General features: G+C 38.7%; 1 protein-coding gene across 3 annotated transcripts in view; it reads left to right on the top strand.

Annotated features, from left to right (window-relative positions):
* EXOC4 (exocyst complex component 4) overlaps nucleotides 1–18,861 on the top strand; it is an 807,055-nt gene that overhangs the window by 81,555 nt on the left and 706,639 nt on the right. For all 3 annotated transcript variants that reach the window (XM_030853847.2, XM_060305296.1, XM_070046302.1), the window contains one exon: nucleotides 15,438–15,681. In XM_030853847.2, coding sequence (XP_030709707.1) covers nucleotides 15,438–15,681 — 244 coding nt within the window. The remainder of the gene's footprint in view (nucleotides 1–15,437; nucleotides 15,682–18,861) is intronic.

Here is an 18,861-nt window from a genome sequence, read left to right as displayed (position 1 = left end):
TAGGAGTTGTTCCATGTGTAGATGTATTTCTGGTGTATCTGTGGGGAGGAAGGTGATCTACCCGTCTTACTCTTCTGCCATCTTCCTCCTCTCACTCCCTAGTCATCTCTTGATTGGATGAAGTTTATTACCTAAAAAATTCCTCAAGAAGTGGTCATGGGTGCAGAGTTCCTTTATTTGAAAACTTTTTTTTTTTTTCCCCTTTCCCTGTAGCCTTGTTACTTAAAGGACAACTTGGGGATATGAATTCTTTGGTTTACACTTTCAATTATTGAATTGTTTTTTAAAAAATGCTATTTTATTGTTTTTTTCCTTTGAGCGCTTTAGGAAAATTCTGATACCTAATTTTTTTTTCCCCTGTAAGTTCCTTATTCTGTAGGCCTTAAGGATTTTTTAATCTTAGGAACTTAATAGTTTTAGTAGGATATGTCTTGGAGTTTTGATATTTTTTTTGCTGTTACTTTTCCAAGATACCCAATGAACTATTGTTTCATTTTGTACATTCCTTATTTTTCCTAAGTTTTCTTTGTTTACAATTTTAAGTGTTCTGTTGTTTGCTTTCCCTCTTTATCACTGTTATTTTTTCTTCACCTGTCTTCCATTTCTACTACCTGCTTCATCTTTTCATTTCTTTTCTTTTTTTATCTCTGTTTTATCCTGTACTTTGGTTCCCTGCATTTCATCAGTATCCTTTATAAATTATTCATTTCAGTTTATTCTGCCATAGGTATTTTGTATTTTTTCTTCATATCTGAGATAATTTTATCTTTTTCTTCCATCTCTTTCCTGAGTTTGGTAAGTTTTCTTTTCACAGTTTGCTTTTGATTGTCCATGTCTGTCATAATTTTTGACTCAAGGTGGCTTTTCATATCCCCAAATTCTTGTTTGAGTATATTAATTCCACCTGGAGTGTCATCTTCTAGTTTTCCTGTCCTTCATGTTTGTTCTATTGGATGAAATTCTCCTCTGTTGATGTGTGTTGGGTTTTTTTTTTTTTTGGTAGTACTCTCATGAGAATGTGTTCATTGTTTTTTCTGTTTATTTTTATGATATTGGGGTGTTTTGTAGGATTCCTAGCTCATTGGCTCCCTCCTCTGTCACTGTAGCAAATTCCAGATACTTTAGCTGACTTTGTTTTGGCAGAGGGGGAAGCTTGTTTGTTCTCTGAATTTTGACTCTCCTGTTTCTCTTTTTGCTTCTTTCTCCCTTCATCATCCAATAGACAAAGGGCATTTATCTCTTTCTTTCTGTTTTATTTCTCTCTCAGGGGCTGTGTATTTTCAAACACTGCTCTTTCAAATTGTGTCTGCTTTTAAGTCCCTATAGTCCATGCTGTGATCTGCTTGGATACTTTTTTAGTATTTTGAAACTTAGGGTGGAATTTGTCTTTCTAAAACTTTGGTGGTTTTAGATCAATCTTAGGCTCATCACTAACTCCCTTTTAATTAATCTCTTCGTCATAGTTTTTCATAGTCTACCTTTGCTTATAACAAAGCCTTGTAGCAAAGCAGAGGTGGGGCAGGAGCATGAGATATTACTTCCTGGGATTAGGTGGGTTCTTTTTTCTTATTTTTATTTACAGTTATTTTGAATTTGGGGCAATTTCTGTCTTTAGATTATCATGAAGGCATAGTTTTTATGAGTTTTGTTTATTCTTCTTGTTGTTCTATGTTGGTTTTGGAGGAAATGTTGAGAAATGGGGACCTAAGCCACCACCCTTGTCTTCAGCAACCCTGGAGTTCCTAAAGCTAGAATTTTTAAAAATACAATTTTTTACTTTTGGGAATTTCTCTTGATGTCATATTATCTCATTAATAGGCACAATTCTATTGATAATGTTATCTACACTTTACAGATGAAGAAATTGAGGTCCAGCAAGATTTAATAACTTGAGAGACATCACACAACTAGAAAGTGGTAGACATGATAATTAAATCTAAAGTGATGCCAAGTTCTTGTTCTTTCTACATACTATCTCCCTGGGCAGTTGAACTTACAAACTCATACATTAACTACCACAGTCTGATACATTTTAGGGAATATTAATATAAACTGTCAATTTATTCATCTGTTCCTTGTCTGTTATCCTGTGTCCCTGTTATATTTCTAGTAGCCTCTTCTCCATTGATTGCTACTCCTTGACCTACAAAGGTGCATCCTCCTTGCTCTAGGTGATACAATGCACATTAAGTACTGTCCCAAGGAAAATTGATTCAATAGATGTTAGTTTTGTTTGTTTTTATCCTAATAGAGTATTCCACTCTACATTCTCCCCAATCAAACATGCCATCATTTCCCCCTTAGCCCGGTTTCACTATGGAAGGATCAGTGTACATTCATTGTGTTTTCAAAACTCACTGCAGTGTGAGGTTCCGTCCCGCTGAACTGAAACTATCCCTGTGCCGAGGCTGTAAAGTCTCCTAGCTCAGTGTAAATGATCGCCCCACGTAGCAGCTGGCAACAGCTTTTGGGAATCTCCTTTCAGGAGTGGGGTGTAATTTAATCTGTACCTTAGGGGTGCTTAGTTGACATTTGAAGTACCTTAATCAGGAATGCATACTCTAGGGGTAGTTAGTTAACATTTGAAAGCCCCTAATCAAGATTCTATACTCCAGAGGCAACCAGTGCATCCAGTACTGCTCTCTCAGTCTGCACCAGTGGGTGTGTTAATTAGAATAAAAGATGTTAGAGGTAATTTTTCATTGGTGAACTGAATGGTATTTAAGATAAGTAGTTGGCCAAGTCCCTCCACTGGGATGTAAATGGAGGATAAGGGTTTGATGAGGCCAGTAGCCTACCACGGTAGGTCTAGAGCTTGTTTGGCCCTGTGCTTGCAGCCGTTGGTGGAGGATTTTGTCAGCTCGCCTGGCCAGTGGAGCGTGTTAAGTCTATAACCCTACGTGGGCCAAATCCTGGTTGACTGCCTGCTTCTCCACCCAGAGCTCATTGCACACACACTCTGGCTCGACTTGTTTGCATTTCTTGTCCACAGACATGTTATTCTCAATTTTGAGCCCACTATTTCTTTTTAATTTCTTAATTTATATTTTGTGTATAATTGTGTTTAGAGCAGATTGGATATCTCAAGTATGAATTTACAGTGCCATTTTGATCAGAAGCATAAGAATTATTTTTAAGTGGTAACTTTCTTATTTTCTACTTGAGAATACTGACAGTGTTCTGAGGCCAGGCTCCCATCTTTGGGGGCAGCATTGTGAATGTGTAATTCTCTGGATATTTTGTGGTCTAATTGAGCTTGGTAATTTTTTGAAGGTTCTTTCTTATATTGAATTCTGTTCAATAGTGGCACATAGTTCTCCTCTTAAATAGGGGTAATGTTTTTGAACACAACATGTAAATTAAGTTCTATAGATTGAAATCATTTATATGAACTTTACATAATTTATGTCCTGTGCATAGTGTAAGGAGTGACGTCTATAGGAGTTTATAGTAAACAGTACTATTATCTCTTGTACTTTAATTGACATGTATAAATATAAATGATAAATGAAATAAAACAGCATATTTAATAAAACTCTAAGTGTGTTACCAGGGCCCTTATCTTCTGCAGTTGGATGAAATATGTGTATAGGCACGGCATGGGTTACTGATCTTCTTACCAAGCATACTGAGAAAAGAAAGCAGACAGGGACTGGTCTAGATTGCTTTCCATATTCACTGGGAAACAAAAAAGTAGTTTTCTTTCATAAGATACTTAGCTGCATAAATGGATTATTCACCTTGCTTATCTGTTATTAAATGGGCTTTTATAATATTGGTATACATAATTAACTATAAGCCTTGGAACTAGAGATATCCAGAGTTAAACCCTAGTTAATGGAAACAGGGAATTACAGAGTTTGAAAAGACCTTAGGTAGCATCTACTTAATCCGTGCATGACTACCGAAGTGTCCTAGTTAAACCCTCCTTCCATGATACCACATGGACATGATTTATATCCACTTAGGCATATATGTCTGTACAGATATATAGTGATCTGTCTGCCTTATCTGTCTGATATGTCTGTTTATCTGTCTAGGACTATGTGTGTGTGTATAAAAGAAACAATTGGGACCAATAGCATTTTAGTAGAAATAATTGGTTAAAGAACATCAGAGTCGTAACAGTGCTAAATGTTTACATTTAGCACTGTCCTGTCAGTGAAAATCTTCAAAACCAAGTTGAAGAAATCGTCACTTGATAAGATCCTCAGCAAAAATAAAAAAGAGAATTGGGAGGGACTTCCCTGGTTGCGCAGTGGTTAAGAATCCGCCTGCCAATGCAGGGGACACAGGTTAGAGCCCTGGTCTGAGAAGATCCTACATGCCATAGAGCAACTAAGCCCGTGTGCCACAACTAGTGAGCCTGCTCTCTAAAGCCTGTGTGCCACAGCTACTGAAGCCTGCGCACCTAGAGCCTGTGCTCCGCAACAAGAGAAGCCACCACAATGAGAAGACCACGCACTGCAGTGAAGAGTAGTCCCCGCTCGCTGCAACTAGAGAAAGCCAGGGCACAGCAAAGAAAACCCAACGCAGCAAAAATAAATAAACTTATTTAAAAAAATAAGAGAATTGGGAAAGGAAGTGAAGTATTTACAATTTTAAAGTGTTCTAAAACCAACACGTTGAGTACATAGTATAAGGATAGAGATACATACAAGAGAATGATTTAGGGTTTATTAGTTTGGAAAGATGTATATTTTGTGCTAATGGTCGTGTGAGGCCTTACTGAATTTCAGCTAAATTATTTTTATACAAGGTTTTTTCCTTAAAGCACCAATAATTCTGTCTGACCTCACAGGCTTTTTGTGGTTATCAGACTAGTCTTCATGGTTGATTATATTCTTCTTTTTTTTTTTTTTTTTTTTTGGGGTACACGGGCCTCTCACTGTTGTGGCCCTCCCGTTGCGGAGCACAGGCTCCAGACGCGCAGGCTCAGTGGCCATGGCTCACGGGCCCAGCCGCTCCGCGGCATGTAGGATCTTCCTGGACCAGGGCACGAACCCGTGTCCCCTGCATCAGCAGGTGGACTCTCAACCACTGTGCCACCAGGGAAGCCCTCTTTTTTTTTTTAACATCTTTATTGGAGTATAATTGCTTTACAGTGTTGTGTTAGTTTCTGCTGTATAACAGTGAATCACCTATACATATACATATATCCCAATATCCCCTCCCTCTTGGGTCTCCCTCCCACCCTCCCTATCCCACCCCTCTAGGTGGTGGTAGAGCACCGAGCTGATCGCCCTGTGCTATGTGGCTGCTTTCCACTAGCTATTGCTTTTACATTTGGTAGTGTATATACGTCAGTGCCACTCTCTCAGGTCGTCCCAGCTTACCTTTTGCCTTCCCCATGTCCTCAAGTCCATTCTCTACGTCTGTGTCTTTATTCCTTTCCTGCCCCTAGGTTCTTCAGAAGCATTTTTTTTTTTTTAAAGATTCCATGTATGTGTTAGCATACGGTATTTGTTTCTCCCTTTTTAACTTACTTCACTTTGTATGACAGACTCTAGGGCCATCCACCTCACTACAAATAACTCAATTTCATTTCTTTTTATGGCTGAGTTCCATTGTATATATGTGACACATCTTCCTTATCCATTCATTTGTTGATGGACACTTAGGTTGCTTCCATGTCCTGGCTATTGTAAATAGTGCTGCAATGAACATTGTGGTACATGATACTTTTTGAATTATGGTTTTCTCAGGGTATATGCCCAGTAGTGGGATTGCTGGGTCATATGGTAGTTGTATTTGTAGTTTTTTAAGGAACCTCCATACTGTTCTCCATAGTGGCTGTATCAATTTTTATTCCCACCCACATTGTATGAGGGTTCCCTTTTCTCCACACCCTCTCCAGCATTTATAGTTTGTAGATTTCTTGATGATGGCCATTCAGTCTGGTGTGAGGTGATACCTCACGGTAGTTTTGATTTGCATTTCTCCAGTGATTAGTGATGTTGAGCATCCTTTTGTGTGTGTTGGTAATCTGTATATCTTCTTTGGAGAAATGTCTATTTAGGTCTCCTGCCCATTTTTAAATTGGGTTCTTTGTTTTTTTTGATATTGAGCTGCATGAGCTGCTTGTATATTTTGGAGATTAATCCTTTGTCAGTTGCTTCATTTGCAGATATTTTCTCCCATTGTGAGGGTTGTCTTTTGGTCTTGTTTATGGTTTCCTTTGCTGTGCAGAAGCTTTTAAGTTTCATTAAGTGCCATTTGTTTATTTTTGTTTTTATTTCCATTTCTCTAGGAGGTGGGTCAAAAAGGATCTGGCATTGATTTATGTCATAGAGCGTTCTGCCTATATATTCCTCTAAGAGTTTGATAGTTTCTGGCCTTACATTTAGGTCTTTAATCCATTTTGAGTTTATTTTTGTGTGTGGTGTTAGGTAGTGTTCTAATTTCATTCTTTTACATGTAGCTGTCCAGTTTTCCCAGCACCACTTATTAAAGGGGCTGTCTTTTCTCCATTGTATATTCTTGCCTCCTTTATCAAAGACAAGGTGACCATATGTGCGTGTGTTTATCTCTGGGTTTTCTATCCTGTTCTATTGATCTGCATTTCTTTTTTTTGTGCCAGTACCCCACTGTCTTGATTACTGTAGCTTTGTAGTATAGTCTGAAGTCAGGGAGCCTCATTTCTTCAGGTCCGTTTTTCGTCCTCAATATTGCTTTAGCTATTCGGTGTCTTTTGTGTTTCTATACAAATTGTGCAATTTTCTGTTCTAGTTTTGTGAAAAATGCCATTGGTAGTTTGATAGGGATTGCATTGAATCTGTAGATTGCTTTGGGTAATATAGTCTTTTTCATAATGTTGATTCTTCCAATCCAGGAACATGGTATGTCTCTCTTTCTGTTTGTATCATCTTTAATTTCTTTCATCAGTGTCTTATAGTTTTCTGCATACAGGTCTGTTGTCTCCTTAGGTAGGTTTAGTCCTAGATATTTTATTCTTTTTGTTGCAGTGGTAAATGGGCGTTTTCCCTAATTTCTCTTTCAGATTTTTCATCATTAGTGTATAGGAATGCAAGAGATTTCTGTGCATTAATTTTGTGTCCTGCTATTTTACCACATCCATTGATTAGCTCTAGTAGTTTTCTGGTAGTATCTTTAGGATTCTCTATGTATAGTATTATGTCATCTGTAAGCAGTGACAGTTTTACTTTTCTGATTTTGATTCCTTTTCTTTTTCTTCTCTGATTGCTGTGGCTAAAAGTTCCAAAACTATGTTGAATAAGAGTGGTGAGAGTGGGCAACCTTGTCTTGTTCCTGATCTTAGTGGAAATGGTTTCAGTTTTTCACCATTGAAAACGATGTGGGCTGTGGGTTTGTCATATATGGCCTTTATTATGTTGAGGTAAGTTCTCTTCATGCCTGCTTCTGGAGGGTTTTTATCATAAATGGGTGTTGAATTTTGTCGAAAGGTTTTTCTGCATCTATTGAGATTATCATATGGTTTTTATCCTTCAGTTTGTTAATATTTTGTGTCACATTAATTGATTTGCATATATTGAAGAATCCTTGCATTCCTGGGATAAACACCACTTTATTATGGTGTATGATCCTTTTAATCTGCTCTTGGGTTCTGTTTGCTAGTGTTTTGTGGAGGATTTTTGCATCTATGTTCATCAGTGATATTGGCCTATAGTTTTCTTTCTTTGTGATATCTTCGTCTGTTTTTGGTATCAGGGTGATGGTGGCCTCGTAGAATGAGTTTGGGAGTGTTCCTCCCTCTGCTATGTTTTGGAAGAGTTTGAGAAGGATAGGTGTTAGCTCTTCTCTTAATGTTTGATAGAATTTGCCTGTGAAGCCATGTGGTCCTGGGCTTTTGTTTGTTGGGAGATGTTTATTCACAGTTTCAATTTCAGTGCTTATGACTTGTCTGTTTATATTTTCTAATTCTTCCTGGCTCGGTCTCAGAAGGTTGTGCTTTTCTAAGAATTTGTCCATTTCTTCCAGGTTGTCCATTTTACTGGCATAAATTTGCTTGCAGTAATCTCTCATGATCCTTTGTATTTCTGCAGTGTCAGTTGTTACTTCTCCTTTTTTATTTCAAATTCTGTTGATTTCAGTCTTCGCCCTTATTTTCTTGATGAGTCTGGCTAGTGGTTTATCAATTTTGTTTATCTTCTTAAAGAACCCAGATTTCAGTTTTACTGATCTTTGCTGTCATTTCCTTCATTTCTTTTTCATTTATTTCTGATCTGATCTTTATGATTTTTTTTCCTTCTGCTAACTTTGGGTTTCTTTTGTTCTTCTTTCTCTGATTGCTTTAGGTGTAAAGTTATGTTGTTTATTTGAGGTGTTTCTTGTTTCTTGAGGTAGAACTGTATTGCTCTAAACTTCCCTCTTAGCACTCCTTTGCTGCATCCCATAGGTATTGGGTCATCATGTTTTCATTGTCATTTGTTTCTACTTATTTTTGATTTCCTCTTTGATTTCTTCAGTGATCTCTTGGTTATTTAGCAGTGTATTGCTTATCATCCATGTGTTTGTATTTTTTACAGTCTTTTTTTGAATTGAAAGAATTTATGTCTATTTTGCAATGAACAAAACTAGGTATTATACATACTTGAATAGACAGAAAAATATGACTTTCACAATATAAATAAATGCAGTGTTCCAGTAGGAAGTAAATACAATTCAGTATAATTGCACTGTTTTAGAAATCAATTATAAGGAATAAACAGAAATGCAGACAGATATGTGTATAAAGTAGTGTTTGCTCTAACAAATATTAAACTAAATGTTCAACAATGAGGAAATTGTTAAATATACTATGAGATACTATGCAGATCTTTAAAGTTACATTTGTTTTTTATTACATTTATAAAAAATTCAAAGAGAAAGTCACAAAAATTATAATCATCCTCATCAGTTCCCTCAGTCCCATGTAATTAATCTTTTTTTCATCTTGATCTTTTGTTAGCACTTTTATGAATTCATCAATTTTCCATTAGAGTTCTGAAAATGCTTATTCATTCAGTTCAGCAGTACAGTCAGTTACCAGAAACCTGTACTTGTCAGAGTCTTTTCCATGAACTCCTTGAAGATGAAACCCTTTTATAGGAACATTTTTGCAAAAGCATCAGAGTGCACCCAGGACTGTCTGTAAATGACAAAAGACTTAAAAATGACCACGGTTAAAGATTTGATGAAAGTTCATAATAATGCAATTGACAAGGAAATTTAGTTATTTCTGAGATATACATTTAAAAGTAATAACTAGAATTATGACTTATAATATTATACCAGAACATATAAGATTTTTAGGAATTTCATGTAATGTCTGAAACATTTATATTAACATATTCCATACAAATAACCCAAAGAAATTCAGTATTAGTTGTTTTTTAATTTTTACATTTTATTTTATTTATTTTCTTATACAGCATGTTCTTATTAGTCATCAGTTTTATGTACACACATCAGTGTGTACATGTCAATCCCAGTCGCCCAATTCAGCACACCACCATCCCCATCCCCCCGTGGCTTTCCCTCCTTGGTGTCCATACATTTGTTCTCTACATCTGTGTCTCAACTTCTGCCCTGCAAACCGGTTCATCTGTACCATTTTTCTGTGTTCCACATACATGCGTTAATATACGATATTTGTTTTTTCTCTTTCTGACTTACTTCACTCTGTATGACAGTCTCTAGATCCATCCACATCTCAACAAATGACTCAATTTCATTCCTTTTTATGGCTGAGTAATATTCCATTGTATATATGTACCACAACTTCTTTATCCATTTGTTTGTCGATGGGCATTTAGGTTGCTTCCATGACCTGGCTGTTGTAAATAGTGCTGCAAAGAACATTGGGGTGCATGTGTCTTTTGAGTTATGGTTTTTTCTGGGTATATGCCCAGTAGTGGGATTGCTGGATCATATGGTAATTATGTTTTTATTTTTTTAAGGAACCTCCATGCTGTTCTCCAGAGTGGCTGTATCAATTTACATGCCCACCAACAGTGCAAGAGGGTTCCCTTTTCTCCACACCCTCTCCAGCATTTGTTGTTTGTAGATTTTCTGATGATGCCCATTCTAACTGGTGTGAGGTGGTCCTGTAATTGATATGTAGTCTCATAGTGTTGTGGTCGGAAAAGATAGCTGATACAATTTCAATTTTCTTAAATTTACCAAGGCTTGATTTGTGACCCAAGATATGATCTATCCTGGAGAATGTTCCATGAGTACTAAAGAAGAAAGTGTGTTCTGTTGTTTTTGGATGGAATGTCTTATAAATATCAATTAAGTCCATCTTGTTTAATGTGTCATTTAAAGCTTGTGTTTCCTTATTTATTTACGTTTTGGATGATCTGTGGATTGGTGAAACTGGGGTGTTAAAGTCCCCTGATATTATTGTGTTACTGTCGATTTCCCCTTTTATGGCTGTTAGCATTTGCCTCGTGTATTGAGGTGCTCCTATGTTGGGTGCATAAATATCTTGCAGTTGTTGTATCTTCTTCTTGGATTGATGCCTTGATCATTATGTAGTGTCCTTCTTTGTTTCTTGTAGTAGTCTTTATTTTAAAGTCTATTTTGTTTGATGTGAGAATTGCTACTCCAGCTTTCTTTTGATTTCCATTTGTGTGGAATATCTTTTTCCATCCCCTCACTTTCAGTCTCTCTGTGTCCCTAGGTCTGAAGTGGGCTTCTTATCGACAGCATATATACGGGTCTTGTTTTTGTATCCATTCAGCCAGTCTGTGTGTTTCGGTTGGAGCATTTAATCTACTTACACTTAAGGTAATTATAGATATGTATGTTCCTGTTACCATTTTCTTAATTGTTTTGTAGGTCTTTTCCTTCTCTTGTTTTTCCTGCCTAGAACAGTTCCTTTAGCATTTGTTGTAAAGCTGGTTTGGTGGTGCTGAATTCTCTTAGCTTTTGCTTGTCTGTAAGGGTTTTAATTTCTCCATCAAATCTGAATGAGATCCTTGCTGGGTAGAGTAATCTTGGTTGTAGGTTTTTCTCTTTCATCACTTTAAATATATCTTGCCACTCCCTTCTGGCTTGCAGAGTTTCTGCTGAAAGAGCAGCTGTTAGCCTTATGGGGATTCCTTGTATGTTATTTGTTGTTTTTCCCTTGCTGCTTTTAATATGTTTTCTTTGTATTTAATTTTTGATAGTTTGATTAATATGTGTCTTGGTGTGTTTCTCCTTGGATTTATCCTGTATGGGGCTCTGCGCTTCCTGGACTTGATTGACTATTTCCTTTCACATATTAGGGGAGTTTTCAACTATAATTCCTTCAAATATTTTCTCAGTCCTTTTCTTTTTCTTTTCTTCTTCTGGGACCCCTGTAATTCAAATGTTGGTGTGTTTAAAATCCCAGAGGCCTCTGAGACTGTCCTCAATTCTTTTCATTCTTTTTTCTTTATTCTGCTCTGCGTTAGTTATTTCCACTGTTTTATCTTCCAGGTCACTTACCCGTACTTCTACCTCAGTTATTCTGCTTGATTCCTTCTAGAGAATTTTAAATTTAAGTTATTCTGTTGTTCATCATTGTTCGCTCTTTAGATCTTCTAGTTCCTTGTTAAACGGTTCTTGTATTTTCTCCATTCTAGTTGCAAGATTTTGGATCGTTTTTATGTCATTACTCTGAATTCTTATTAAGGTAGACTTCCTATTTCCTCTTTATTTGGTCTGCTTGGCTTTTACCTTACTCTGTCATCTGCTGTGTTTCTCTGTCTTCTCGTTTTGCTTAACTTACTGTGTTTGGGGTCTCCTTTTCACAGGCTGCATGTTTGTATTTCCCACTTTTTGGTGTCTGCCCCCGTGGGTAAGGTTGGTTCAGTGGGCTTTGTAGGCTTCTTGGTGGAGGGGACTGGTGCCTGTGTTCTGGTGGATGAGGCTGGATATTGCCTTTCTGGTGGGCAGGACTGCGTCAGGTGGTGTGTTTGGGGTGTCTGTTAAGTTATTTTGATTTTAGGCAGCCTGTCTGCTAATGGGTGGGTTTGTGTTTCTGTCTTGCTGGTTGTTTAGCATGGGGTGTCCAGCACTGTAGCTTGCTGTTCGTTGAGTGGAGATGGATCTTATCATTGAGATGGAGATCTCTGGGAGAGCTCTCCCCTATTCATATTACATGGGGCTAGGAGGTCTCTGGTGGTCCAATGTCCTGAACTCGGCTCTCCCACCTCAGAGGCTGAGGCCTGACACCCCGCTGGAGCACAAGACCCTGTCAGCCACAGAGCTCAGAGGAAAAGGGAGAAAGAAAAGGAAAGATAGGAAAAAAATAAAATAAGTTATTAAAATAAAAGTAAAAAAATACTATTAAAATAAAAAAATTAAAAAAGTAATAAAAATAGAGCAACGAAACCAATAAACAAATCCACCAATGATAACGAGTCCTAAATACTATACTAAGATAAACATAAAAATCAGAAACTAGTCAGTCGCATACAGCAAACCCCAAGTCTACAGTTGCTCCTGAAGTCCGCCACCTCAGTTTTGGGATGATTCCTTGTCTATTCATGTATTCCACAGATGCAGGCACATCAAGTTGATTGTGGAGATTTAATCCGCTGCTTCTGAGGCTGCTGGGAGAAATTTTCCTTTCTCTTCTTTGTTTGCACAGCTCCTGGGGCTCAGCTTTGGATTTGGCCCCACCTATGTGTGTAGGTCACCTGAGGGCGTCTGTTCCCCACCCAGTTAGGACGGGGTTAAAGGAGCGGCTGATTGGGGGGCTCTGGCTCACTCAGTCTGGGGGAAAGGAGGGGTACGGAATGCGGGGTGAGCCTGTGGCGGCAGAGGCCAGTGTGACATTGCAGAGGCCTGAGGTGCGCTTTGTGTTCTCCCGGGTAGGTTGTCCCTGGATCCCAGGACCCTGGCAGTGGTGGGCTGCACAGGCTCCCGGGAGGGGAGGTGTGGAGAGTGACCTGTGCTCGCACGCAGGCTTTTTGGTGGCTGCGCAGCCTTAGCCTTTCATGCCCGTCTCTGGTGTGCACTCTGATATCTGTGGCTTGAGCCTGTGTCTGAAGTTCGTTTAGGTGGTGCTCTGAATCCCCTCTCCTTGCCCATCCTGCAACAATGGTGTCTTGACTCGTAGGCACTTACAGACTTTTTCCCAGGCTCCCTCCCGGTTAGCTGTGGTGCACTAGCCCCCATCAGGCTGTGTTCACGCAGCCGACCCCAGTCTTCTCCCTGGGGTCTGAACTCCGAAGCCCAAGCCTCAGCTCTATATTATTTTTTAAATTCCCTTTTAATTTTTAGCTGGTGTAAGTGAAATAGATAATATAAATTAATTAATACTGGCTCTGTTCAGTGTTTATGCTCTAGGAGATTTTGGGAGACAAACAGAAAGATAAGGTTGTAAACAAATGTGCCATTTGGGGCTGTGACATTTTATTATTCATACCTTGCTTATTTGTTATTTTTTAATAGGCTATCATATTAGTGTGCATATAAGTAGCTGTATGCCACTTAATCTAGGGGCTTATTGATTTCAACTACGTGTACCTCATTACCCAAGCACTCTTGCAGCAGGTGCCTGAGATGTTTAGGTGGCCCTTTGCATGTGTCCTGTCTGTGCTTCATATGTGCTCTTGTGAAGACCATTTTTGTCCCAGCTGAATTTCTGTTACCTTCTTGCCTGCCTGAAGCTCTGCGTATAGTTTTGTTTCATTTTCCCCCTCTGCCACGCTGAATTTAGATGGCTCCCTGGTTGCTAAGTACTTTGCTGCTGTTGAGGTTGGTTTTGCAGCATGGAGTGATTCTGTGGCCTGAGGTGTCTAGCTCTTCACGTGTGAAACAAAACCAGTAACTAAAATGTCTGTTATTGGAATGTCACGTCTGGAAATATCGATGACTTTTTTCGACTTGCCTTCAGAATTGTCATGTCAGTTTAGAGGCTTTAAGCCTTCTTGGTTCTACACCCAGTTTGCTACTATTAAGATATTTAAAATTAAATATGGTATCATCAAATGCCCTCTACACTGTGAAGGAAACCATATGGATTTGGTCATTCTCTGTGTGCTTCTCTCTTGTGGGTTTCAGGGGTCTAGTGAGGTGAAGTAAGGCAGCAGAATTATGCATAAATCTGTAGAGGACTTATTCACTTAAGAACAAATTTGTGTAAGTAATTATATCATGGGTGTCATTAAATGAACATTAAATGTTCGTACTTAAGTGCATTTTATGAGTTGCGAGCAAAAAAAGAGATTGAGAATAGCCTACATGTCATCTGAAGTAGAGGTTTCAGAGATGTTATACAGTGGTTAGAAGGACTTATTCCATATACTGGGATATTTTCATTCTTCCTTAAATAAGTAGATTTCAAAACACTCCAGTGGTGTTGAACAACTTGGAGTGGTTTGTGTTGTACAGTTGAGCTTGAATCTAGTAAAGAATGTATATGTTCTTTCAGGATATCACATTTTAAAAACCTTTCAGTTGTTGAGAGGAGTGGAGGAGAGGGGAGGATGGGGACAACTTTGTTAGGGTCCATCTTTAGGCTGGTATTCACTTTTGCTTTTGTCTATCTTAATCCAGCCATTTGTAAAATGAGAGAATTATTTTTGGGCCAGAGGTTTTCAACCTGTAGTTCTTTTGGTAGTTGTGGAAACCCCTGAAGTCATATGAGAAGTTTTGTGTATATACATGTTAGTTCGAGGGAAAGGCCTGTGGTTTTCAGTAGGTGACAGGAGTCTCAGATCCCAGTCCTGCGCTCTCCCCAGCTCCTGCAGGGGTTAAGAACCACTGTTAGAAACCAGATGGTTTGGATGCAAGCTGTAGTCTAAACATCTGCAGAGACTTTCGACATATAACCCTACTCAGAAGACTTCCATGCTTTAGCAAGACCTGTCTTCAGTAGATAATGATGCTTTGCTGGACATGTTTATAAATAAAACTAGAATGTCGTTCTTTTGTATTTATGAGATACTCTTCATTACTCTTTTCCTCAGTCTTGTCTGACTTGTACCTATTATTTTTCCTTTCTTTTTCTTCATCTCTCTTATTGGTTATAATTTTAACTTATTTACCTTTTCTGTTCCACATGTATGTATGATGTCTTTTTATCAAGCTACTTATCTCTAACTAATAAGTAGGAATTTTAGACTATGGTCTGGCTCTTTGGAATTCTCCTGCAGCACCAAGTATGGCATTTTATGAACAGTGAAGGTTGATAAATGTCACCAATGTTAATAAATGACTCACTAGAAATGGTAGTCTGTGGGAAAATTTCTGTGGAGATTTGCTTACTTTTAATTTCTTCTCTCTCTTATTAATTGATGGGTATTAATATGAGGAACGTAACTGTTTTTGTGTGTGTGTGTGTGATTCTTTGATAGTTACTGTGTAAGTATAATTTAATTTCAAATTTAATTGAAAAACCTCTCTGATTCCTTTAAGGGAATAACTGCATTTTTTAGACCCGTTCTGTTTTTTGATTTGCCGATAGAATCTGTGGCTATTTATTAATTTTTTTACAGTGAAGGAGATAAACCTTCAGGACATCAAGGAGGATTTGGAGTTGGATCCAGAGGAGAACAGCACCCTTTTTATGGGTATCCTCATCAAGGGGCTGGCCAAACTGAAGAAGATCCCAGAGACAGTTAAGGCGATCAAAGAACGCTTGGAGCGGGAGCTGAAGCAAATTGTGAAGAGGTCTACAACCCAGGTGGCTGACAGTGGTTACCAGAGGGGAGAGAACCTCACGGCTGAGAACCAACCAAGGTAGGTGGGGGTGTGGTTTGTGTGGGTTTTTTTTTTTTTGGTTGCGTTGGGTCTTCACTGCTGTGTGCAGGCGTTCTCTAGTTTAGGCGAGCAGACGCTACTCTTTGTTGCGGTGCACGGGCTTCTCATTGCAGTGGCTTCTGTTGTTGCGGAGTGTGAGGTCTAGGCACGTGGGTTCAGTAGTTGCATCCCATGGACCCTAGAGTGCACAGGCTTCAGTAGTTGTGGCGTGTGGGCTCAGTAGTTGTGGCACGTGGGCTCAGTAGTTGTGGCACGTGGGCTCAGTAGTTGAGCCATGCTGGGCTCTAGGGCACATGGGCTTCAGTAGTTGTGGTGTGCAGGCTCAGTAGTTGTGGCGCACGGGTTTAGCTGCTCCACAGCATGTGGGATCTTCCTGGACCAGGGATGCAACCTATGTCCCCTGCATTGGCAGGCGGATTCTTAACCACTGTGCCACCAGGGAAGTCCCATGGTTTGTGGTTTTGATCATTGTATTTACTGTACCTTTTCTAGGGTGGGTGGGGTAAGTAAATATCTTAGGTTTATGTTGTTTCTTGAACTCTGTATACTGTGGCCCATACAAACTCAGATTGGTGAAAACAGCTTGAAGAGGCATAGTTCAGCTGGTTTTTGAGGTAGTTGAGAAGTTTTAAAGCATGTTGTCCATACTCAAATGAAAGAATGTAGCAATTATTGAATATTTCTTAAGCACTTAACTATATTCAAGGCAACTTATGTATATTATTTAATTCTCACTATAACTTTTTGAGCTGATTACTTAGTATCCACATTTTATAGTTAAGGAAACTGGGGTTCAGAGATGAAGTAATTAACTCAAGGTCACAGAACAAGTGGCTGGCCTTCCAGCTGAATGCAAGTCCATGGTATTTCCTCTGTCCCATGCTTTCTTCTTTAATGTGTAGTGATATTTGCCAATAGGCAAATCAGTCTCAGGGATTCCTTTATGTACTTAAAACAACTAATAAGGTTTGGATTTCATAATTCTTCTTTCGTAACGGGAAAACTGAAATTGTCCTCTGATCCTAACTCGGTCTTGACTGTGATACACTGGGAGCTCATGTCTGCCAAACCAGGGCTTAGGGCACACTAGTGTAATGTCATCTGATGGTGGGAGAAGATATTTCAAATTGAGGCTTTCCTAGAGAATCCAAGATTCACTCTACATGGATCTTCGTTCCCTCCTTCCCTTTCTCTGTTCTATTCCCCAGCCCTCCACGTACACCAGATATGGGCAAGGCAGGAATTTGTCGTTTGAAGGGAAAAGGCCAATGGAAACTACAATTTTATCTGAGAACAGAGGGCAAAGTAGGGCATTTCTTCTGAGTTGCTCAAATAATGTGTGTTCCTGGGAGGCGTGAGATAGTGTGTGTTCGACAGAGTTCATAATCTTGTTGACACGTTGTGAAGGAAATTCTGTTTGTACTTAGGACTTAAATTTTTTTTTTAAAGAAGATAAACAAATTTAAGGAGAAATAATAATAGCTTAGTATGGAGTTCCCCACTTTAAAATTTTGAAGAAAATAATGTATTCTGTTTATGTTTTCTATATTCTTTTGTTTTTCTAAATAATAGTGATCTTAATTATACTTTAGAAGTCTTCAACAATTAATTCCCTCGTGCACTTCATTTAGAAGTACGGTTGGTGAAGAAAACATTCTCCACCCCTCTTATGCCACAGAGTATTTCAAAGCACATGTTTTGAGGAGCATGGGTTTTGGAGCTGAGCAGACCTGACTTTGAATTTCAGCTCTGTAACTGAGGAAAACAGAACCTGTCTTACAGGGTTGCTCGTGTTAGATGAGGTTATATGGTTAGAGCTTGGCAGAGCAGTGCCAGTAGTTACCATTACATGCATTTGTGCGTGTGTGTGAATACATAAGTTTATTTATTCTTGGTTCCTTTCTCAACTTTCATGTTCGTTGATCACTCACACTGTGATCCAGAGAAGCTGAGAATGGTTCTGAATGGAACTGTGCTTTTCTTCTTTCTTTGCCTGGTGCCTGGATTTTTGTGTAGACCTTTTGCCTCCTTACTAATGAACACTCCAGAATTCTGATTTGCTGTTTGCCCAGTTGCTGCAAGTCCCAAGATGAGTACAGTGAACTTTCATAGGGAAATAGCATGACTATAGTATATATTGGAAATAAAACGAAAAGGGCACGGGTCAGTAACTGTTCTGTAGTTCTCATTACAGTCCCCTTAGCAGCAGTGTGTCTTTCCTAGGATTTTGACCTCTTCCTCTTCTGTTCCTTCGGCGCCTTCCAAAATTCACAAGTGGAAATTACAGCAACAGAAGTGGAAATTCGGCATACTGCCCCAGGAAATAATAAATGTTTCTCTGTGAAGAATGAGTCAGCAGGAGGGTATTTTTCCCTCTTTAAGTTTCGTTTTTTGTCAGTATTTTAAAGGCCTTTGTAGGTAGGATATATTTGGACACCGGCAAGTGAACAAGCTATTCGTCTTGATTTCATGCCTATAACATGATCCCATTTTATAAAATGTACAAATATGAAAATTTGGGCCAAAACTCCTTATTATTAGATAAAATAGTACAGAGTAAGCAAATATTTGGAACCACTCTTTTCGAAAATCAAAGATTAAATTCTTGGGTTGGTGTTCCACATGGCTGATAATTTGGAGCTAGTCTATGGTAGCTGTGTGCCAACAAATGCTTTAAAACTCCTCAAGAATTAATTACCTGGGAAACTTCATTCAGAAGTGATTGCATTGTCGCTTCTAGAGGTTTAGAAGTTTAGAAAGGATATTGTCAGATTATCCTTGAAGCTTGCATGATACCTTGTGTTAAACTGTACTGGGAGGTGGGAGTGACATTATTTTAGAGAGAAGTAAAGTCAGAATACTTTACATTATTATTAATATTATCTTTTACCATTCAAGAAATCTTACGTTAAAGGTGTAAGAGACTGTTTTCCTTAAAGGAAGTGGGAGCATAGGCAAAAACAACCATGAATCCTTCTTCCACAAAATGATTCTCTCCCTCACTACCCCCCCGCCCCCCCGCAGTGAAATAACCTATTCCAAATCGTTAGCATATAAATGCTACTCTGAGGCTAGGCACCAGAATTGTAACTTTCCCTAAAAGTCTCATTGTTCAGCATCATCTTCTTAAATATATTCTGGTTGTGATGCATTGCAGGC

Source organism: Globicephala melas, chromosome 9 (genome assembly GCF_963455315.2).
Source record: "Globicephala melas chromosome 9, mGloMel1.2, whole genome shotgun sequence".
Classification (NCBI taxonomy): Eukaryota; Metazoa; Chordata; class Mammalia; order Artiodactyla; family Delphinidae; genus Globicephala; species Globicephala melas.
Note: the sequence above shows the minus strand (reverse complement) of the source record. Positions and strands in the feature narration are given on the sequence as shown.